The sequence below is a fragment of the Lepidochelys olivacea genome, assembly GCF_965140295.1.
Source record: "Lepidochelys olivacea isolate rLepOli2 genome assembly, chromosome: 23".
In the NCBI taxonomy this organism is placed as follows: Eukaryota; Metazoa; Chordata; order Testudines; family Cheloniidae; genus Lepidochelys; species Lepidochelys olivacea.
In genome coordinates this window covers 1,148,357-1,171,840 of record NC_140433.1, presented here as the reverse complement: position 1 = coordinate 1,171,840, position 23,484 = coordinate 1,148,357, and the positions used below count along the sequence as shown (strand labels likewise).

The 23,484-nt window shown below is 64.9% G+C and overlaps 1 protein-coding gene across 2 annotated transcripts in view; it reads right to left on the bottom strand.

Annotated features, from left to right (window-relative positions):
- PRX (periaxin) overlaps positions 1–10,113 on the bottom strand; it is a 29,121-nt gene extending 19,008 nt beyond the window's left edge. For both annotated transcript variants that reach the window (XM_084612150.1, XM_084612151.1), the window contains exon 1: positions 10,049–10,113. In XM_084612150.1, the coding sequence (XP_084468276.1) occupies positions 10,049–10,106 (58 nt within the window). In that variant the 5' untranslated portion in view covers positions 10,107–10,113. The remainder of the gene's footprint in view (positions 1–10,048) is intronic.
- Between the last annotated feature and the right edge of the window lie 13,371 nt (positions 10,114–23,484).

Sequence of the window (23,484 nt, the reverse complement as noted above, 5' to 3'; positions counted from 1 at the left end):
GCCGTACGCCGGGGGCAGCAGGAGTCGGGTCTTCCCGGCAGAGACCGAGCACCAGGAGCCCAAGCGCGATGCCCAGCTCCCACGCAACGCTGAAACAAGCCGGGTTTAAAGCCAGACAGGAGCATCCATGCGGCCTTTTGCCTGGGCTCAGCTCCATCCCGGCGTGTCGAGCTGGCGCAGCTTGTTACCGGGTGCCTGAGGGTAGCACTCAGAGACCCCTGGTCCCGGGCCTGCCCAGACCCTGAGCGGGAGACATGCAGGAGCACACGGGGGCAGGGACACAGCAGCCCGTGGGGAAGCAACTTGCCCATAAGGAGGCAACAGAGCCAGGACCAGAACCCAGGTGGCCCGACTCCCTGTCCTTCAGCCTCTGTGGCCCTGTCAGACAGCCAGCCCCGGAGCCCAGCTCTCCCACCCAGGTGGGGAAACTGAGGCCCAGAGAGATGAAGTTGCCCAAGGAGCCTGGGCAGCCTCCCGGAGCCTTGTCCGCTGCCTCCACCCCAAGGCCACCCTTCCTCCGGAGCATGGGGCAGCTCGGCCCTGGGGGTCAGAGACCAGCCTCAGGCGCAACCCCGGGGGGCACACTGTCTCCCCAGCTCTGCACAGAGGCTGCAAACCACGGCTCCCGTTAACCCCATGCCGCCCAGAACGGAACCGGGCGGGTGGGAGCAGCAGCCAGCCCTGTGCCCCGGGCGGGCGGAGAGGCGAACCCAAGTCCTCCTCCCGGGGGAGCGGGGGCAGAGATGCTGGGCAGAGGGTGAGATTCATTCCGTCTGCAGAGGCCCCTGGCTTCAGGCAGGCCTCTCTGCAGGGGGGGTCAGTCCCACCTCAGACACAGCCCCCACCCCAGGCCGCCCAGAGACCCGTCCCCCTGCGCTGCTTTCCCCTCACCCAGCGTCTAAAGCACCCTGGGCCCTCTAGGGGGAAAGTTATGAAAGGAGAGTCGCGAATTCGTCCCACTCGCTAGCAGGACAACCGGCAGCTTGTTCGCCTTTCCCGGCTCCTTCTGCCTCTCCTCCCCGCAAGAGCGGAGTGGGGAATGCCAAGTATTTTATAGGCTCAGCAGAAAAAAATTATTAAAGGGGGGTGGAAAAGGAGGGGATCGGTGGCTATTGCGGGAGACGCGGGCTTTCTGTGCTGCAAAGGGATGAAAACGTGTGGAGTTTTAGCTCTTTGTGCCAGCAACAAAAACCAAAGCAAACCAAACCCAAACGGCCACCAACACCCCCTGGCGCTAGGCACTGTACGATCAGAACAAAGGGACAATCCCTGCCCCAAGGAGCTGGCAGTCCAGGCAGATGTGGAAACAGGCACAGAGAGAGGCCCGGTCACTGGTAGAGCTGAGAAGAAAACCCAGGTATCCCACCAGCCCAGTGCTCTCCCCATTAGGCTGCCTTGCCAAACTGTGCTTGGCGCTGTACAAACACGCAGTAGGCAGGCCGAGGCCCAGATGTAGCAGCGATGGGCGCAGCATCGACCCTGTGGCCAAGGGGGTGGCGGGTGCAGGCAGGGGCCGCTGGATGGTGTGGCTGCATTTACGAGGCGAGGCCGGGGGACATCTGCAGAAGAACCACCCGTGGCCCCACGGGGGGATGGCTCCAAGCTGGGGCAGGCCGAGGCCTCCTTCTTCCCCCTCTACTCACCGGCCAGCCACAGGCTGCTCTCCGGCGATATCCTGCCCCGGGCAGAGACGTCAGCCCAAGGCCAAGCTGCCTGGGCTGGCCCCGGTCCTGAGTGGTGGCTCAGGCCCGGCCCAAGGCCAAGCGGCACCGGGAGGCCCCAGTTCCCTGGCTCCAGCGCCTCGGCTGTGCTCCACCCTGCTCCGGCTTCCCGTTTCTAATTCTGGCCTGGCGGCCTCAACGGCCCCAGGCGGCTGGATGGGTGGGCGAGCAGCCAGCCGGCAAAGGGGTTTAGCCGTGGGGCCAGAGCCAGAGGCAAAGCCAGGCCCCTTCCCCAGCACGGCAGTGCGAGGCCACAGCTATTAGCCATGGAGTGTCCCCATAGCCCAGGCCAGACAGCATCTCCCCCCAATGGCTGGGGGTGCCCCCGACCGCGCCAGGCAGACTCAGAAGTTTTATATAGTGGGGAAAGTGAGAGACAGAGGGGGGTAGTCACATGCCCGGCTCACAGTACATCTGTGCCAGGAGCTGGGAATCGAGAACCCAACTCCCAGCCTCCTGCTCTAATCTCTAGAGCCCATCCCCCTCCCAGAGCTGGGGAGAGAACCCAGGAGTCCTGGCTCCCAGCCCCCACAGAACGACCTATGCTAGTGCCCTCTGCTTACAAGCAAACACTGGGGCGTGCAGGTTTTTTAATTTCTAAAGACTCTCTAGTGCCCGTGAAGTGCAAACGCCTCAAGCCAAACTCTGCTCCCATGTCCACCCCAGCTGCCCCAGGCTGCGGGACAGAGGCAAACATAACCCCATAGCTCAGCCTCCCTACTTCCCGCTTTTAGCCCCCGTGAACCCGGCTAGATTCCAGACTCCCTTAGAAACACGAGCCAGGTCCTTCTGGCCCAGTGGTGAAGGAACTGGGATTTGGGAAGATCCCCATGTGACCCTGGCAAGTCAGGCCTATCTGTGCCTCAGTTTCCCCATTTGTAAGATGGGCACAATGACCCTTCCTTTGGATGGTCAGTTCTTTGGGGCAGGGACTCTCACCGTGTGCCAGGGTAGCCTATGGGGCCGCCCTCTCAGTCAGGGTCTCTAAGCCTTCCTGCAACACCAAATTTCTGACCCACCTCACTGTGCTGGATTCAAAGCTTGCAGGAGTGGACAGAGCCCCACACCGTGCCCGGAGCCCGTGGGCTGGGGCAGGCGGAAGGGAGACTCTCCAGGCAGGCTGTGGTGCTGACAGTGGCTTCTCGGGCCCACAAAGTTCATTTCTGCACCTTTTCCTCCTCCCACGGCCCACCCTATGCAGAGACTGCCCCTTCCCGCACCCTGCCAACGGCAGCTAGCTCTGGGGCACCGACCGGTCTGCACAGCCCCGGCCTTGGAGCTCCATTGCCCAGGGGGATCCAGCCCTTTCCCGTCACACACCAGGGCCCAGGGGCGTCCTGCCGCTGGAAGGGCCCAATTAGACTTTCCAGCAGGTTCCCGTTTGCCCCCAGTGGGCTCCGCGCCACGCAGCCTGCGGCCAGCCCCGACCCAGCCGGCAGGAGACCCAGCCCGGGGAAGTGGTTTAGCGCCAGAGATAATGATCTAATTAAATGCGGCACGGGGGAGGGGGGAGGGAATCAAAGAGTTAGAGCCGATTAAGTGGAAGATCTAAGCAGCCAGCAATTGAATTCGAGCCGCGCTCTCTGTGTTGGGCACAGAACTGGCTGGGGCCGTTCTCCTGCCCTGGTTTTCCAACGCTCTGGCCCTGGGCTCGCTCGGGGCCGGTTCTCGGGCAGCCCTTGGCAGGGGTCTCCGCTGCAGCCAGTCAGATTGTGCAGCCCTGAAGTACCCTGCTCTCGCCCTCCACGGATCAGCACCTCAGCTCTGCCAGGACGGGCGTCCCGCTCAGCGCCAGTTCCCACCTCCCAGCCCCAGGGAGTTTCCTTCGGGGCCGAAGAGGCTGCAGGCAAAACAAACTTGGGAAGTTGCTTCCTGGAGGAAGCGGGGCCGGGGAATCTGACCAGCAGGAGTTTGAGAAGTGGCTTCCTGTGCTGCGAGTCACGGCACGCATCCTGCCCGGCTGGCGCTGGCCGCAGGGCATGGGGGTCAGGTCGTGGCCCTGCGGAGCTCCCCCGGCTCCCGGGGCAGAACCACTGACGGGGCAGCAGTGGCTGGGTTCCCAGAGCAGCCGGCCAGGTCCCGTGGAGCATCAGGTCCACGGGTCCCTCGGGTCCAGTCCCAGCTCCCCGTGAGGCCAAGCGAGACAGCCCCTGGCCAAACAGACCCTCCGGGCCAGTTTGCCGGGGGGACTGGCTGGCCGGCGCGCTTCGTGCACGGCTTCCTATGCCAGCCAAAGCCTCGCCCCCTCCGGCCAGCGTAAACCCACCTGTCCCAGGAGAGGTCGCTGAGGGGGCTCTAAAGCCAGCTCTCCGCTCCCGCCTCGGGCCAGCCCAGCTCCGGCGGACGGGGTGACCCCCGGCCAGCACAGCCGCGCCGGCAAAAGCCCCTGGCTCAGAGACGGTCGCACCCAGGCCTGTGGTAACCAGCATGCACTGGGTGCACTCGCCCAGAGCCCCCGTCTCGGGGGGGACCCCGACCACCGCACTGGGGTGGGTGGACTGAGCCCAGCCCCTCACCCCCCCTTCGTGACCGGGGGTGGGGGTGGCTGGGCCAAATTTGAGCAAAGGTGCCACCCCCTCCCCCAATTTCCACAGGGCCCAGGGCCCCAGACCCTTTAATCCAGCACTTGCTGGGCTCTTGCACTGCCAGGGCTTCTTGCGCGGGAGGCCAGGGGCACGCGCCCTGCCGGCGAGGGCACGGCTTGATCCGAGGCCCCCCGAGGAACATTTGGCAGGTGCAATGTACCCAGCTAGGGCCCTGGTCTCCAGCCCGCAGGGCCCTCGGGCAGGGGCCACCACAAGCCAGGGGCACCTCAGCCCATCTTCCTGGCAAGGCGGGGAGCCCGGCGGACTCTGGTACTTGCCGGTAGCTGCCGCTCGTGGTGCTAAATAAACCATGAGCCACTATCCCGCAGCAACCTGGCCCCAGCATGCATGCAGCTCCCGACGCCCTGTCTGTACAGCCCCGAGCGCGGCCTTCCCTGTGTTCGTTAGCGCAGGAAGGCTGCAGCAGAGCCCCAGGGCCAGGGCTAAGCCTTAGGCCTTCCTGCCTGGTCAGGAGCGATCTCCCGGGGCCCCTGCTTCGAGCTGCTGCTGCCAGACTGGGCTGGGACCGGCCAGGACAGGAAAGTGCCCGAGCAGCCGTGCCGGGGGCTCTGACCCCAGGGTGGCGCTTGGCGGGTTCCGGCTCTGAAGCCACGGAGGGTTTGCAAGTCCGAGTGGTCCCCAGGCCGGCTCCCCGGCTCGTTCTGGACTCCGCCAGAGACGGCGTCTTTCCCTTCAAGCAGAGCCGGTGGCAGACACCGGCCCGGTGCTGGAGGGACGGCGCAGGCCCTGCCCGGGGGAGTGAACCCAGCCCAGGCTTTCCTAGGGGCAATGCACGGCCCTGCCCGTGGGGGGAGAAACCACAGCTGCCAGCACGGCGAACACTCAGACAGGGGCGTTTCCGGGGACTGGGGACAGAGGGAAAATCGGCCTCGAGCCCGGGGCTGTAAGTCCTGCAGCAGAGTAAAGGGGGGTGCAAAGGCCACTGGACTCCCCTAGTTTGGGGCCTGGGGCTCTGCGGCAGGCCCTGCCCCACCCCAGCCCCGGAGGGTCGCTACAGGACAGACCGACCCCGGAGCAGAGCACGGCCCTACTGCCTCGGAGAGGGAGGGAGGGAAGCCGGGTGGGTTACACCCAGGAGGGGGCAGAACGGGGGGTTTTCACCCTCCCAGAAGGCAGATCAACAGAAGCCCCCTGGCGCAGCCCCCTGCTCACTCCGGCACCTCCCGCAGCGGGTACCTCACCGTCTCCCGCCCGCCTTGGGCCTGCCCCGTGCCCAATCGCACCACAGCCCGGCCACGCCAGTGCAGACACCGGCCTGTCCCGTCCCCCGGCCCGGGGGCCTTTGGCCCTGCTGGGGCACGGCAGCGGGCAGACCTGGCCCGTCTCCCATCCCTAGCTTAGGACGGCACGGACAGCCCCCACCAGCCAGGCCAAGCGGGCAGGGCCGGTTTCCTGCATGGGGGAGCCGCCGGGAGTCTCTGCCCAGCGTAACTGAGCCGGGAGGGGTCCTGGGGGGGGGGGGCAGCGCACAGCAGGGACTTGCTGTCTGCAAGGGTCAGAGCCCAGAGCTGGCTCAGCCGGGGGGGGGCTATGCACCCCAGGGTGCCTGAGCTCCAACCTCGGTGCTTGGGCAGCGCGTCAGAGCACAGACCCACCTGCCCTCTAGACTGGCTCCGCACAGGACCGGATCCCGCCCAGCCTGACCTTGCACGCCCTGGAACCGGCGGGGGCACCTGGACCCTCCCCACGCGGAGCAGCACCGGGCCCTGCAGCCTTGCGAGCGGCTGGGCAGAGAATCCAGCCGCAGGCTCAGCTCACAGGGCCGGGCCCCCGGTCCAGCCACACACAACACCCACCCCAAGTCCCTCGTGCAGGCGTTTGCACCAGTCACCCCTTGCACACCTGCTTTGCACTGGTGACATAGCCCAGGCTGCAGGGCAGGGGCTGCTCAGCCCGCTCGTGCCTACCAGCGGCCCTGCCGTGACCCACACTGAACTGGGCGGCCCGGCCGTCCTGGGGTCAAACCCCGCTGGCCAGCGACTGAACGTTGAAACCTGCTGGTAGCAGCCCCCCATGCCCAAGCCCCGCACCGGAGCGCTGGGTGGGCCTGAAGTGACGCAGCTTAACCTCCCCACAGAGGTTTGGTCTCATCTCTTCGCTCGGCAGCGCTCGCACCCGTGACAAGTACAAAGACCCCCCAAAGCCAGCAGCCGCCCAGCCCAGCCCCCCAACTCTAGAACTTAGGGGGGCACAGAGCTCATCCCCGTTCCCCAAACGGGATCAGCATCAGCAGCGAAGCCAGCCAGGGCAAACCTGGAGCATCTGCAGCTTCTCTGCACCCACGGCTGCTGCCCTCGGGGCAGGACTTTGCTGGCAGCCGACCCTGCAGCCAGCGGGCAGAGCTCAGTGCTCGCAGCTATCTGACAGGCCCCCCCATCCTTGCATGAAATGAGCAGGACGAGTCTCAGCCCAGCTTCCAGAGGACGTGCGCCCACCCCACCGGCAATCCACGGGGGTCCCCTCCCGCCCTCGACAGCGAGTGCACGGAGCGAGTGGGGCTGCACGACAGCTCCCCCAAAGGCCAGGGCGCTGCGTGGGGAGCTCGCCCTGGTCTGGGGTTCAGTAGCAGGAAACTCGTTTTTAAAAAGACAAGACGCATGAAAAGCCCCCGTGGGATCTTGGCACATTTTGCTGCTGCTCTTCCACCCGCAGGAGGTGACAGACGGGCAGTGCCAGGCCACCCCCATGCAGCGCCTTACCTGGGAGCTGGCCCCCCTGGCCCCAGCTCTCCACGCCCCGCCTGCGGAGAGATTGGACCCGCAGCCCGCTGAGCCGAAAGCTGCCGAGCGGGAGGGAAGTGGCCCAGGCCAGCGAGCCCTGCAGCTGGCTGGGAAAAGGCGGCTGGAGGCACAGCCAGCTTCTAGCCCAGAGCAGAAAGGGGAAGGCACTCCCCAGCCATTGGCTGCAGCCAGGCCCACATCAGAGTCCGTGGGATTGTGTCTGTGTGCACCCGGCCCCTTATGGGATCCACATATTACTTACAGTCCAGGCGCAGCCCTTAAAGGGGCAGGGGCAGCTGGGGACCAGAGGCAGGTGCCTTTCTCGGCCAGTTTGCAGGGAGGCACCGTCCCCCATGCCCGCGCCCTGCGCTGCGGCCAGGGCACCGGGAGCGAGATCCGGCTGGTACGCGGGGGAGGCAGAGCGGGGAACGCTGTGCGGGGAAGCGCTGGGGCACGGAGCCGTTCCCGAGCCAGTCACATTACACTCAAACGGGTCAAAAGCAAAATCCAAGACACCCCAAACCAGCTCCCTCCCTTTTCTTGGGGGAGTAGGGGGGTTGGGACCAAAGAAAACAACCTGATCATCTGCGAAGAAAGGAACAACCTCCCCCCGCCCCAAGCCCCGTGTTTCAAGGTTTGACAGTTTTGAAGGGGACTTGACGCAGACATTTGTCCGAGTTTTCCGGGGGGAAAGAGAAGATCCTGGGCAGATTGAACTGAACTCGGAAGCTCAAGGCCCCCTGAGTGAGCGGCCAGATTTCTGAACGCTTAGACGAGTCAGGGTGAAAACCAGCTTCCCGGGAGCAGAGCAGCTGGGACCAGACCCTGGGGGTTGGCGGGGCCCGGACTTCCCCAGCAGCTTCCCACGCTCCACTTTGCCTGGCCCTGGCGGGAACTGCACCGCCGGGCAGGGGATGTCCCAGGCACGGGGCTTTCTGCCACGCGGGAGCAGCCCCCCAGTTGTCTCTGCCACCAACTGCAGCCTGGGCCAGGCCAAGGCTGCAGGTCATTGCAGGGCAGCCCAAGACTGCAGCAGGCAGAGGGGCAGTGGGTGGGGCAGGGTGGCTAGACACCAGCCCCGCGTTGCAAATGCCAGGTGAAAAGGGACCCTGGCGGCTCCAGTCAGCACCGCCAGGCGGGCCATTAAAAGTCCAATCGGCGGCACAGCTGGGGCCTGCCCTGGCTCCGCGCGGGTCCTGGAACCGTGACCAATGGGGGACCCCGCCCCCTGAAGCCCCTTCCACACCCCAACCCCCTGTGCCAGCCTGGAGTCCCCTCCCGCCCCCTGCAATCCCCCTCACAACCAACCCCTTGCCCCAGCTCTGAGCCCACCCTGCACCCCAAACCCCTCATCCCTGGCCCTACCCCAGAGCCCGCACCCCCAGCCCCTGCCTCAGCCCAGTGAGAGTGAGTGAGTGTGGGGGAGAGCAAGAGAGGGGGTGGGGCCACAGGGAAGAGGGCGGGGCCACAGGGTGTTTGGTTTTCTGATTAGAAAGTTGCCAACCCTAACCGGGCCATGTGCAGAAGGGCCCCCCCAAATCCCCAGTTACCCCAAAGCCAGCAGAACCCCCTCTGCTCTGGGCTTCCCAGCGTCCAGACCTCCTCCCTGGCATCCCAGCTATGGCATCTCTTTTGCCAGGGTTAGCCCCGGATCCCCCCCACCCACACATTTGCCCTTAGGAGCCAGGACATGCCCAGCGCTGCCCCAGGTCCCATTCCCAGCCCCGGTCACGCTGCTGCCACGTGCGACAGGGCAGGGGGCAGGGCTGGGGGGGGCAGCCCCTCTGGCAGGCAGCAGGGCCCAGTGAGAGCCGACGGCCAGGGAGACAGCGACCCACAGCACATGGGCTCCAGAGACCAGCCACGGGTTGGTGTTTTTAGGGACCTTCTCCAGGGCGCGGCAGCCTGCGGCCGAGTGCGGAGGGAGTTCACGCTGCCGCGGTTTGCACGGAGGCCGGTTGCCCCTACCCTGCCCCAGTGTCACGATGCAACGTGCGACCCAGTCGCGCCAGCCACCTTGCACAGCAGGGCAAGCGTCCGCACGAGGGACGGGGAAGGGAATTTCGGCTGCTTGCCGCACAGGGCCCCGCACTGAGCTAACTGCGCCTGGCAGCTCCCGCGTTCACTGCTGTCAGCAGCGAGCTGAGCCCTCGGCCTGCCAGCAGAACCGGTGCGAGCGCTTTATAACCCTTCACTCTCCATTTCTCAGGGTTAGCCCGTTCCCAGGTGGGGGAAACTGAGGCAGGGGTCAGGACTCAGGAACTGTCCTGTCCAGCACGCCCCTGCCTACCGTGATGGGGGGGGGAGGGGAGGAGATGGTGCCATGTCCCTCACAGCCGTGCAAAGCACTAGGGGGATGACTGGTTAGCATCGTGCACTGCTGGGCCTGACGGCCGGAGAGGGAGGAGGGGTCTGCCACCTCGGCTGGGACCGCAGGCAGCAGCAGACCGGGGCAGTAAACGCGCAAAGATGAGGCTGAACCAGGAGGGTCTGTTCCAGGCCTGCTGGAAACAAAATCGCGGCAATCCATCCCAGCCACACCTGCCCTGACCCCCAGCGGCCTCGGGGAAGCTCCCAGGTGAAGAACCAGAAGCTGCCAAACCCCCGGGTAGGGCTGGGACCCCGGAGTTCAGGGCTCCCCTTCCCCGCTCTGGGGCTTGGCCTTGCTGGCAGCGGGACAGGAGGAGCCCCTGGCTGGCTGCAGGGCATTCAGATGGAGCAGGGGCCCTGGCAGCAGCGGGACCCGGATGTAGCTGAGCGATCGCCCGGAGCAGCCCCGGCCCTGGCCCTGGGCAGACACGGAGCGAGACCCCCACCCGCGGGTCACTGCGACAGCAACGGGCTCGGGAAGCGCTGGCCCGGGGGAAGCTGCTCCCGGTTCTCAGAGCCGAACCTCCGGTCCCAGCGGCTGGGAATCACCCCCACCTCCCGGGCACTGGGCGCTGGCCTTCGGGCCAGCTCCTGGGTGCAGAAATCCCCTCGCCCCCAGATCTCGGCTTACCACACCGAGCGGCCAGGGACCAGGCGGTGCCGAGAGCCTTGGTGAAGCAGTCGCACATCTTCCCGCCGCGCCGTCCCCAGCCTGGCCGCGGCCCGCTCTCCCCACCACCCCGCTCCCGGCCGCCGGAGGCTAAAGCCCCCTGCTCACAGCAGAGAATGGGCCGCGGACCCAGCAGATTAGCGCAAACCCGGCGTCAGCATTTCCACTCAGGCAGCGGCCCATTGTTCCCCCTCCCTGCGCAGGGCGGATTTGACGAGGGAGACAAGAAGTTAAAGCCCCTGGCTTCGGTGCCCGGGCGGCGCAGGGGAAGGGCAGGCCGGGCCAATGCCAGGCCCCCGGAGGCCACGCTGGGCCAGGGCTGGGTGCTGGAGGAGGCACTCGCTTTTTTGGGGATAGAACCCAGGAGTCCTGGCTCTCCATCTCAGCAATACGCCCTGTCACGGGGTCCCCAGGCCATGCTCTGGAACTGCTCCCCGCGAAGCCAGGCAGGGCTCTGGGGGAGTCTCCTCTCTGGGAGCAGCCTGTCTGCAGGCCACACAGCTCACCCGGCTTCCACCTTCCTGGGTCTGACCTCGGAGCATTCAGCCTCCTCTGCCCCTCCGTGCGCTTCCCCCAGCCAGTCCACCCAGGTGGGGTCCTGGGGAAGCCAGAGGGTCCTGCCCCCAACTCCGCAGTCAGATGGGACTCTCAGCCAGCCAGTAAAACAGAAGGTTTATTAGACGACAGGAACATGGTCTAACACAGAGCTTGTACGTGCAGAGAACAGGACCCCTCAGCTCGGTCCATTTTGGGGGGCAGGGAGCCAGACAACCACGTCTGCCCTTCACTCCATGTCCCCAGCCAGCCCCAAACTGAAACTCCCTCCAGCCCCTCCTCCTCTGGGCTTTGTGCCTTTCCCGGGCCAGGAGGTCACCGGATTCCTTTGTTCTCCAACCCTTTAGCTCTCACCTTGCAGGGGGGAAGGGCCAGGCCATCAGTGGCCAGGAAACAGGGTGTCGGCCATTGTCTGTGTCCAGACCCCTGCACACACCCGCCCTCTAGGGCTCTGCAATGATCACACACCCTTATCCCACCCCCTAGAGACTTAAGAACTGCCTAGGGGAAACTGAGGCACCCCCACACTATTCAGAGGAAACATTAAGAACAGTCCCACTTCGATCTCGAAGGGGGGAGAGATGTGACGAACTGAGTGGGGTCACTTTAGCCAGTGACCTGGGGAAGTTCGAAGCCACCAACGTTCCCGGGGATGCCCCAGCATCTCTCCCATTCCTTGGTAGGAGTTACACCAGGCCCTTCCAGTTTCACGCCCTCCCTTAGGTCGGGGGTGGTCAACAACACTTGCAGGCCGCATGTGGGAAGGTTTATGCGGCCTGTGCCCTTTGGCCACCCCAAAACCCCAGGGGGTCAAACTGGGATTGGGTCTTCTCCCCAACAAGCTGGCCAAACACAGCCACTTGGTTATCGGACTGTTTAACGTTCTTAACAGTTTTCACTTCATCTGAGACCTTCTCAAAGCTCTCCACACTGGATCTTTCAACAGGAAAGTCAGTGGATCCATTCACAACAGAAAATTTCTGGCTGTTAGGAACTGAAACTTGCTTGATTAAATCACTTTCACACCCTTCAGTTGCAGTAAACTGCTTGCAAAGACTCCTTGAGGATTCCTTTCCCTAGGGGCTTTTCTATGCAACAAGTCACCCCTCACAGAAATGCTCTTACCCTCTTTCCCTAGGGCTTGCTCTAGAGGAACACTTTCCTGAGCAACAACAGACTCTTTCTGGGTCTCCCTTACATCCAGAATTACCTCTGGCCCATCCGGCGGATTCCTACACAATCCCCTTTCAGGCAAACTGACAGACTTCCTAGATAAAAGGCTAGAAGCATTCTCCTTCCCTTTGCTACACACAAGTTCAGGAATCTTTTCCTTCTTGCTACAGGTTTCCACACCCTCAGTAGGTAACACAATCACACACCTTCATGCTCTCCTTGTGCCCTGGCTAGGATCTCACCCTGATTAGACAGAGTTGCTACACCCTTTCCCAACAACACACTAGCAACAGGCAAAATACAAGCACCAGAATTGTCTGGTCTCTGGGATTTTACATAGACACTAACTGGATGCACCCTAGTTACAGGGCCATTCTCCCGAGCAGAGACAAACTTAGGACCCTTTTCCCTTCCTGGACTTTAGCTGAATCCAGAACCAGATAACAGGTAAGGTCCAGGGACACTCATCTTCCACTCTCCTCGCCTTCCCACCCTGCTGACTGGACACAGCCATCAGCTCACAAGGCTGCCTAGGCTCATCCAGACTTTCCTTACCCAGCACCTTGCCACTCCCCACAGATCCCCTGCCCTGCCTGTGTCTCCCCCCACTCAGCTGGGGTCTCAGCTCTCCCCGTGCTCAGGGCTGCCCTTGCTGTTCCAGTGGGGGTAGGCAGCGAGCTCGCTGCTTTCCTCACTGCATCAGAGCCAGGGTGAGCCCCCTGAGCCCCCCTCTCCGGTGTGCAAGGGGGCAGGGAGCATCTCTCTGTCCCACCCAGCCCCAGGGGTCTGGTTACAGGCAGGCAGGTAGCCTGAGCCTAGCAGCTCCTCCCCCCTGCCAGCCAGGTCATCTGCATTTTCACTGACCATTTCCCTCTCTGCCGATTGGTTCCCTGGATTCAAATTCAAACCCTTGGACATTACAGGAGCAGGGCCTGGATCCTGTCCCAAAGAGATACAGTCACCCCACAACAGGGTCTCGCAGCTGGTGTCCTGGGGCACCCCAACGACCAGCCAGCCCGACCCCTCCTGGGTCTGCATAGGCAGGGCGAGGGGCTTCGTCCCTGGGACCCTCACCCAGCTCACACAGCCCCTCAGCATCTGAGGCTGCACCACCCAGGGCCTGACACCAGTTCCCTCTGTCCCAGGATCTCGCCACCCCAGGAATGTCTCCCCATTGGCCATCCCCTTCCGCTCCCACTGGGGGTCCGAGGGGCCTGGCCCCAGGGAACTCCACACAGACATACAGGTTGGGGTCAGGAGTGGGAGCCTGTCCACCTCCCCACCCATCTGGCTGACGGAGTCTATGGCCTCGGGACCCAGCAAGGGAGCTAGACACCGGGGCTTTTCCGCAGGGTCCCCCTGGTTCAAATCGCCAGCCTGCTAAAGTCAGTGAGGTGGGCATCCACACCCCCCACCTCCTTAACCAGGGGCAGCAATTTAGTCTTGAGGTTCCCTGCGGAACTGGCCCCCCGGGATCTATCCCCACTCACCCCGGGGAGGTCCCCTAGGCCTCTCTGCTCCCCCACCGCCAGTTCATGCTGCTCCTGCTTCTGCAGCTCTTTCTCGGGCTCTCGCTGTCTCTCACGGTCCTCTTGCTCTCTCGGACTCAGCTCCAATCCCGTCCGTCTCCGATCCCCCGATGGGGAACCCGATCGTGAAGACCCCCATCTGGTCAGGGACAGGAGTCTTGGGGATGTCTGGCTCCCGCTCCAGCTGCTTCCAGATCCTGCTGTAGCCCCATTTGGGGTCAGGAATCTGTTCCTTAGAGCGGTCATCCTCCTCCAGCTGCATGATTAACTCTGCTTTGGTGAACTTCCCAATGCTCAACCCTCTTTCTGCACAGGGTTACAATGTCCTTCTGAAGGAGACGGTGACAGGCCATCACTCCGCTCCTCCCAAGGTGTTGTGGACTCACAGGCCCGTGTGTTCTCAGCTCCCCACGGTTTCCAGGGAGAATCCCTAGTGTGCCAGCCCTTCTCGAGGTCACCACCTCTTTGCCAGCATCGAGCTGCAGACTCCTCCGGCCCGGGACCATTCGCTGCAATCCCCCGGGGGACCCTGTTACTGCAAAAGTCCTTCTCTCTCCCAGACCCAAGTCGCAGGCTCCTCCGCCCCTGAAACTGCTCACCGCAGTCCCCAAGGGGACCCCACTACTGCACAGTCCTTCTCGCTGGTCACACACTCCCAGGGGTTAACCGCCCCCTGAAACCGCTCCTCTCTGAGCCTTCAGCACGCCTGGTCCTCAGCAATCCCCCTTTGTTTTACTGCTCCCCTGTCACTTACTGCAGGAAGCGCCATCCGCGGGGTGCAGTACATCCCACCCCTGCCACCAGTTGTCCTGGAGTCCCCGGGTGATGCTCTGGAACGGCTCCCTACGAAGCCAGGCAGGACTCTGTGGGAGTCTCCTCTCAGGGAGCAGCCTGTCTGCAGGGCAAGAGACTTCCCCGGCTTCCACCTTCCTGGCTCTGACCTTGGAGCATTCAGCATCCTCTGCCCCTCCGTGCACTTCCCACAGCCAGTCCGCCCAGGCGGGCTCCTGGGGAAGCCAGAGGGTCCTGCCCCCCAACTCCGCAGTCAGACGGGACTCTCAGCCAGCCAGTAAAACAGAAGGTTTATTAGACGACAGGAACATGGTCTAACACAGAGCTTGCAGGTGCAGAGAACAGGACCCTTCAGCCGGGTCCATTTTGGGGGGCAGGGAGCCAGACAACCACGTCTGCCCTTCACTCCATGTCCCCAGCCAGCCCCAAACTGAAATTCCCTCCAGCCCCTCCTCCTCTGGGCTTTGTCCCTTTCTCAGGCCAGGAGGCCACCGGATTCCTTTGTTCTCCAACCCTTTAGCTCTCACCTTGCAGGGGGGAAGGGCCCAGGCCATCAGTGGCCAGGAAACAGGGTGTCGGCCATTGTCTGTGTCCAGACCCCTGCACACACCTGCCCTCTAGGGCTCTGCAACAATCATACACCCTTATCCCACCCCTTAGATACTTAAGAACTGCCTAGGGAAACTGAGGCAACCCCACACTATTCAGAGGAAACATTAAGAACAGTCCCACTTCATCACGGGGGGGGGGGGGGTGTGTGTGTCGTGCTTTTCCCAGCTGGCCCCAGCATGTCCTCCTGGGGCAGCGTGGGAGCAGCACCTTGATCTATGCACCCTCGTCAGCACCTTGCAAACAGCAGGTCTCGCAAGGTGTTAATTAAAGTGCAATTGGCTGCTCCCCGTGTCGGGGCGGAGGGACCGGGCTGGCAGCAGCGTGTGGGCACCCCAGGAGCAGGAGGGGAGCCCAGGCCCGAGCCGCACAACCCGGAGCCTGTTGCCCATCGGGGACCCAGCGGCCGGGCAGGGGAATGGCTCTGTGCTGAGATCTGCAGGAGTGACGCGAAGGGCGGAGATGCAGCATCGGGCCCGAGGGAGGCTTGTGCGGATACTTGTCCGACTCCAAACAGGAAAGGAAGAGACCTGCCCTCCCGCCGATACCGGAGTGCGGCGTGGTGGGGGGCCCCGGCCCTCGCTGGAGATCTGCCCCCGGGCCCCGAAAACCACGTCCCTTGGGTCACGGATGGAAGACCGCGCCTCGTGTCTCACAGCAGCAGCCGGTGTGGCCGTGAAGACAAGGGCACGGGCTAGAGGAGGTGGGTAGATTGACCCAGGACTTTCAGTGACTGGCACTTGAATCGGTCAGAGAGAGGAAGTTTGACCAGAAAGCAGCATCCATGGAGGAGAGGGAATGTAGGCTAGTGGTTAGAGCGGGGGGTGGGGGGGGAGAATCAGGACTCCTGGGTTCCATTCCCAGCTCTGCCAGCAGCGCCATGTGCCAGCAGCCCTGGGGGGTTTCTCCTTCTCTGAGTGCACGGTTTAGACCCCACCGAGGCAGAGGGGAGCCGCTCTTCAGCCCAAGGGGAAGGGACACCTCAGTGGCCAGGCAAAGCGGGCCTGAGGGGCTCCAAGCCGGCTGCAGCGAGTCTCCTCACAAGATTCCCGTTTGCAAAAGGGGAGAAATAAAGGAGAAGCTGAGAACTGAAGACCCAAGTTCTCCAAGGCGGTGAGTGACTCTGGGGAGGGGCCCATGACGCCCACAGCCGGGACTCAGGCCCTCCCCAGAGTCACAAGGCTGCTTTCCGAATCCCAGGCTTGCTCTCAAGGGAGAAGGTTGGGCTCTGCTCATTTCCCCTCACAGGGGCCGGGCTGTTGGCGCGCTAGGACCTCGGCTGTCCATGGTGCGCCAGGGGATGCGAGGCCAGGACCGCTCCGCACAGGACCCCGGCCCCTTGGCTGCTGCACTGCCAGGCTCCGGGTTCTCAGCACTTCCCAAGGCAGCGCCCAGGAGGTGCCAGGTTCTGCTCCGAACGAGCCAGGAGGAAAGCCGGGCCGAGGGGAGATAGATATGGAGCCCCCTTTGAAGCCCAGCCACCCCCGCCCCAGATCCCGTCAGGGGAGACACGGTTTGTGCCCTTTCCCTGGGAACAGGCCAAGCTCTGGGAGAGAAGCCCTGCCCAGCTATCATAAACACAGGACATCCTCCGCCTGCGGCAGCTTCCACCAGGAGACAAGCGGACATGCCCCCGGCCCCACCTCGCAGCCTCTGGAAAGCCCCGGGGCCAGGCTGCCGGAAGCGGCACTGGACGCTGCCTCAGTTCCCCCACTCCAGCTCCGGCAGCGTCCCTTCTGCACCGCCTCAGATCCCGACTTCGGTCTGTGGAGCTCTGGGTTTGGAGTCCCAGCTCTGCCGCCGACCTGGGGCCTCTGTTCACCCCCTGACACGGGGCAAAGCCTTCCTGGGTCTGCTTTACGTCAACACGAAGCTCTTCAGGGCAAGGACAGTCTGCTACTGGTGCCCCTTTCGGGCCCAGGCAGGTCGCCCACATTCCAGAGCTGTTTTGGTGCAGAAGAGAAGCTGATGGAGAAGCTGGGGGACACAACGCTGTGACAATGTCTTTGGTCGCTTACAGACACAGCTTTCCCTCGGGCAGCACGAATAAAACACCAGCAGACAGCATCAGCAAAGAGCTTCACGCCCCTTCCCAGCCAGCACTCTGCCCAAAAGCGCTCCCACGGGCGGCTTTGCTCTGAGCCAGGTTCCTCCCAGTGCTAGTTCTGGCTGCCGCTTCGGCTTTCCGCAGCTTCTCTCACGCAGACGCCCCGCTCCAGCGGGCAATTCCCAGCCATCAAACCCCCTCTGCTCAGGTGTGCCTGTGGTCTGGGAGGAGGCTGCGGTTGTTTTAGTGACCTGGTTCCATCACCGAGCTCTCTGCAGCTGTTACACCTGGTTTCAATTAAGTTTGACCCAATTCAGCTCACCATCTGATCACCATGGAGCCCGTGTGTCCATCGGGTCCCTGCCCCCCCCAGTAACAGACGCACACCTCGCACCATTGTGTGCGATGCACCGAACACGCTCAGGGCCGTGCAAGCCAGCCCCGGCTCCGAAGAGACACTCTGCCGGCCTCCCCCTGCCGCCGTCAGCGACCCCAGCCTACACTCGGCATCAGCACCTCAGTCCCCCTCCTTCCGGCAGGAGCGTGCTGGGAGCGGAGAAGCGGCCGTGTAAATCACTCCGGCGCCAGACCCAGCTCGGGGCGGGACGTAGCACTTACTGCTGCTGGGGGCGTCCGACGCGCTCCCGTGAGCCGGGCCTTCCGCCGAGAGCCGCGTCGCACCTGACCGGGGCAGTGGAGTGCGGCGTGTCCAACGCCCAGCACGCCTCTTGGGCTTTGTGCTTTCCAGAGAGGGCAGGTCATTATCTGCCAGGCTCAGTGGGGGGGAAGCAGCTTGCCCAAGATCCCCCCGTGGGACAGCGGCCAAGCTAGGAACAGAACCCAGGCGTCCGAGTCCCTACCCCTCCTGAGAGAAGCACTTTGCCCAGGTCCCGCTCGTAAGTCCCCAGGCCCCGAGTCCCAGCCGTCCTGCGCCCCGGGCAGCCGTTCCCACCCACGCAGAGGGGACGCCACGCACCAGTCGTGTGTAACGAGCAGAGGAGGAAATAGGAAGCAGCCACTTGGGTCTGCCCCAACCCCCCCCCCCGATTAACGCCACAGCCGCGTGCCAGGCCTGGCTGCATGGACTGGCAGCTCCTGCAGAGAGCCCCGTGACCCCGACAAGGGAACGGGGCCCTGCCCTGCCCCCACACACTGCGGCTCCCACGGGGCACGGTCTGTGGGAAGCCACCACCCAGGGCAATGGAGGAGCCGCCCAGGTGGCTGGAAGGAGCGTCACACCCGGTGGAAGGAGAAAGCCCCTCGCAAACAGAGCCCCTGAAAGAGGGGGGGAGTCGAGTAGTTTGCGAGGGTCTTTGCAGCCACAGCCCCCTCAGGAGCCCTCCCAGAACCCCAGAGCAGCCCTGTCCTGATGCCAAGGCTGGTCCCAGGAGATGGCGTCTTGCCGCAGGGCCGGGCAGGAGGCTTTTGGGACCCTGGATTCATGGTACCTGGCTGTCCCAGGCCAGCACTGCAGGATCACAGCACGTACCGTGCCCGGGGGCTGGGGAGAGCCCTGCAGGTCAGCTATGCGGGGCACCTTGCAAACACCCGGTGCTGCAGGGCCGGGCAGGAGGCTTTTGGGACCCTGGATTCATGGTACCTGGCTGTCCCAGGCCAGCACTGCAGGATCACAGCACGTACCGTGCCCGGGGCTGGGGAGAGCCCTGCAGGTCAGCTATGCGGGGCACCTTGCAAACACCCGGTGCTGCAGGGCCGGGCAGGAGGCTTTTGGGACCCTGGATTCATGGTACCTGGCTGTCCCAGGCCAGCACTGCAGGATCACAGCACGTACCGTGCCCGGGGCTGGGGAGAGCCCTGCAGGTCAGCTATGCGGGGCACCTTGCAAACACCCGGTGCCGCAGGGCCGGCGCTGCCAGTGCACAGAGGGGAAAGGGGGTAGCGCCCGGGGGCTGGGGCCTGGGCACTCAGCACCAAGACTGCCTGCAGCGGGGGGCCCGGAGCCGGGTGCCTGCAGCCAGGGCTGGGAGTCGGGACTCCTGGGCTCTCTGCCGCGCGGGAGTCCCTGGGATTGGGCGGGGGTCAGACGCAGGCTCTGCTGCACGCCCGGTGAATGCCGTTAGCTGGTGATTCCGAGCGCCCGGGGGACACGGAGACAGAGCCCAGAGACACGGTTCTAAGACCGGGCACGGCCCATGGGGCAGGCCCAAAGCTGCGGGCGCAGAGAGAATGGGGCATTCATCTCCGCCCGTCCAGGAATGGAGTGGGCTCGCAGGGGAATTCGCACTGCCCGGGGAGTGGGCACAGACCAGCGACTGCTGCCAGCCCCCGACACAATGCGCCTGCCGCAGTCATGCCCCCTGCCGCGCCCAGCACGGGACAGGGCAGGCTCAAGGCCAGGTAGGAGCCCGGGGCCGTGACCCGTCACCCATCCAGAAGGCCTGAGACAGCATCTTGGGCCGACCCTTGGGCCGCTGAGCTGGGCAGCAGAGGGACGTGCCCGGCCGCCTGCAGTGGGAACCTGAGCCCACCGGACGGGCCCCTCGAGGCCACTCGCAGCCCTGGGCGTAAAGAAGCCGCTGGGCTACGCGCCAGGCCCCTGCGGGCCAGACTGGGACATGGCTCCAGCTCAGGCAGCAGGCGGGCACGGGGGAGGAGACCCCGCGGGTTGTGAGCTCATGGCTGGGGGGCTGGCTGGCTCCTGGGCGGCCGTAGGGGGACCAGAGACAGAGAGAGGATTTTCCCTACAGGCTGCCCGGGGGCAGCTCTGGGCTGGGACACAGGAGACACGGCCACTCATGCCACTCACCTGTGGGAACTCCTGGCATCTCCGTGGACTCAGTTTCCCCTCCAGTCACGTGCGGAAGAATGAGCCTCCTTGGCCGGGTCAGACCCGGAGCTCTTCATGGCAGGGAAAGTGCCTGGGACCGAGTCTGTGCAGCGCCTGGCACGACGGCCCCCCATCGCAGCCCGGGCAGCGTCTGGCACGAAGGGCCCCCACAACCGCGGCCGGGGGGCCCCCTCCCCAGCCGGACCCCAGGGCCACGGGGGCTGCTCTTACCTTGGGGAGCCGCTGCCCCGCCCGCCGCCGGCTCGGCGCCTTCCCCAGCCCAATTAGCACCTCGTTAGCCGGCCGGCTGCGCTGCAGCCTTTAACCCTTCGCTCAGGTGACGACCCAAACCCGCTCCCCCGGGCCTGCGACTGGGCTCCAGGGGGAGCGATCCACCTTCTCCCCGGGCTTAGGGCAATGGGGTAGTGGCTGCAGGCCCCCGCCGGGATGGGGGCCCCGTCGCGCCGGGCGCTGCCCAGACCCCGGCCGAGATCGGGCCCCGTCGGGCCGGGCGCTGCCCAGACCCCGGCCGAGATCGGGCCCCGTCGCGCCGGGCGCTGCCCAGACCCCGGCCGAGATCCGGGCCCGTCGCGCCGGGCGCTGCCCACACCCCGGCCGAGATCAGGGCCCGTCGGGCCGGGCGCTGCCCACACCCCGGCCGAGATTGGGGCCCGTCGCGCCGGGCGCTGCCCACACCCCGGCCGAGATTGGGGCCCCGTCGCGCCGGGCGCTGCCCACACCCCGGCCGAGATTGGGGCCCGTCGCGCCGGGCGCTGCCCAGAGCCCAGCCAAGATCGGGGCCCCGTCGGGCCGGGCGCTGCCCAGACCCCGGCCGAGATTGGGGCCCGTCGCGCCGGGCGCTGCCCAGAGCCCAGCCGAGATCGGGGCCCCGTCGGGCCGGGCGCTGCCCAGACCCCGGCCGAGATCGGGGCCCCGTCGGGCCCGGCGCTGCCCAGACCCCGGCCGAGATCGGGGCCCCGTCGGGCCCGGCGCTGCCCACACTCACTGTATGCTGTTTGGGAGCAGGACTCGCTCGCACACAACAGAATTATGATGATTTATTTTCCCTGCCAATGTGGCAGAAGGTTGGCTTGTAAACACCCAATGGCTGCGGGTGCTGGGAGCTCCGGGTGCCCCCCGGACAGAGGGGACTGAGGCCCAGCGAATGGAGGGGCTGATTTTCCAGAGAGACTGGCACACGCTGCCCCAAAGCCACTCGCCCCCAGTCACCCAGGGAGCTGGGACCAGACCCCCGTCTCCAGCGTCCCAGGCCTCAAGGTCAAGCACCCTCCTCCATCTCCTGCCCTCAGTGCAAACACCCGGCTTCGGGGTACGGTGGCAGAGCGGCCGAGGTAACTGGCATCCGAGTTTGCAGAAAGGAACCTCTCCCGAGCTGCCAGGAAGGAGCAGCAATGGGCAGAGCCCCTCTGAGCTATTGCTCAAAGGACGGCGGGCGTAGTCCTGCTCAGCCAGCTCCGGGCAGCCCGCTCCACCGCTCCGGGAAGTGGATGGGTGACAATCCTTTCTGGAGGGTTTGTCATTTCCTGCCGGGCTGCTGCTTCCTGGTCATGGAAGGTGCCGCTTTGAACAGCCGGCTGCGCTCAGATCCTGGCTCTGTTACATGCTCTCAGCTGGGGTCTGGGCAGCGCCCAGCACGACGGGGCCCCAATCCCGGCCGGGGTCTGGGCAGCGCCTGGTGCGACGGGGCCTGATCTCGGCCGGGGTCTGGGCAGCACCCGGCCTGACGGGGCCTGATCTTGGCTGAGGTCTGGGCAGCGCCCGGCGCAATGGGGCCCCAATCTTGGCCGGGGTCTGGGCAGCGCCCGGCATGATGGGGCCTGATCTTGGCCGGGGTCTGGCCAGCGCCCGGCGTGACGGGGCCCCATGGTGACGGGTAAAGCGTTGTAAAACGGGTGTGTTTTCTATGTGGGGCAGAGTCTCCGCTGATTCTCCTCATTTTCTTTGTCCATGGGCTGCCCCCCATCCCTCCCATTCCTGCCCGGTCTCAGCCAGAGACGTGGGAACCCTCCACTCTGACTCGGCTCCTCCGGCCCGGGCACAACCTGCCCTGGAGCGGAAGGAAGCAGTCGCTGGGAATGTTTCTTCCCAAGCTCCCGCCTCTCCCCCACCCCTGAGCGAGTAGCTGACCCCTGGGGGGAAGCGTGCGGCTGTGTGGGTCCTGCAGGAGCCGGCAGCTGCCCAGCGTGGGACCTTTGGGACCCCGCCATGCGCCTGTTTGGGGGGGGCACGCTCCAGGGAGGGGGTCAGTTTCCTACAGACAGTGAGGAGTTGGCAGAGGCCCAGCAGTTGAATGCCCAGGCCAGTGATGGGGTCTCACCATCTCATTTGCCGACCCCCGGGAGCTGGGGAGGGCAGGAAAGCTGCCCCCTGCTGGTGCTGGGCCCTCACGCGGGGGCAGTTCTTTGTTCGGCGCCGGGGCAGAGCACAGCGGAGCGGCCGCAGCGCCGGTGCCAACCACTGCACACGGCGAGCGGGACGCGGGCCGGGCGCCAGCTGCCAGGGCCAGGGAGCAGAGTTCAAGGCTGGCGGCGAAATCTGCCCGGCTTTGCCCGGTAACAGCAGTCGCTGGTGAACTCTGTCCCGCAGCAGGGGCCGGGCAGCGAGGAGCCAGAGACACCCTCCTTCCCCTCGCCGCCAGCCAGGGGCAAAGTCCCAGCTGCTGGTAACCCCCGAGCACGCGGGTCCGTGGGGCAGAGTCGCCGGGTGCATCCCCGGGGAGCAGCAGCAGGCAGACCCCCCGTGTGCCAAAGCAGCCCCAATGCACAACCAGAGAGGGGGCAGTGGGGGCTACTGGGTCTGGCCCTGGGCAAGGAATTGGGGGCCCTGGACTCTAATCCTGGCTCTGCCACCCACACCAGCTGCTTGCCTTGTGCCCGGACCCATGGCGCCCCTGGAAAACAAACGGCGCCAGTCCCCTGAGGCCTGAGCCACCACGCTGGGGATGCTGAGCCAGGTGCCCCATGTTACGGAGGAGCAGCCAGAGGCACTGGGCCCCGGGACGGCAGCTCCAGGCCCAGGAACCCCACGCTGCAGACCCAGGGCCGCGGGCACCTGCTGACCCCAGCCCAGCGCCAGGGGCTGCGTCCAGAGCCCGGCTGAAGCGGCTGCTTCAAGATGGCTGATTTCCCATGGGGGGAAAGGGGACCTGGTAGTGCCAAGACCCCCCTGCTCTTAGCTAGCCCCTCCCTCTGCGGCCCCTGAAGGACTGTGCAGCCAGCAGGGGTGGGAGGCAGGACACCTGGGTTCGAAGCACCGGGCGGGAGTGTGATCAGAGTGGGGATGTCCCAGCACCCTGGAAGGGGACAGTCGTTGGCCACTGGTCCCAGAAGGGGACATGACTGCTGACAGTTCCACAGTGAGTCAGGGGCCAAGACAGGGAGAGAACCCAGACATCCTGGCTCCCAACCCCCCTGCTCTAACCACTAGACCCTGCCCCCCTCCCAGAGCTGGGATAGAACCCAGGCGTCCCGCTGTTACAATCAAGCTCTGATGGGCTCAAACAGGGATCTTTATCTCTGTGTCTCCATTGGGACTAGTCCCAGCCGTCTAACCTCCCCCACACACACCTGGACACGGTGTGGCTGGGACCCCACCCAGCAGCGGCACCGGTTCCCCGGGACCAGAGCCAGCTTCACACAGGCGAGTGGGCACACCGGGTGCATACTGGGCTCTGGGCCGGGGGTGAGCGGGGGGTCTCTGCAGGATCACTCTTGGTGGGAAGTAATGCAGGTCAATGGAGTGGGGGTCTGGCCCACGGGTAAGTGACACAGGGAACAGCCCGAAGGAAAGAGGGGCAGACGAGATGCAGCCACCCAGGACTTGAGGCTGGCGCGGCAGGGCGGCAGGAAGGGCTTGCGGGTGCAAGGAGGCAGTGGGAGCAGGG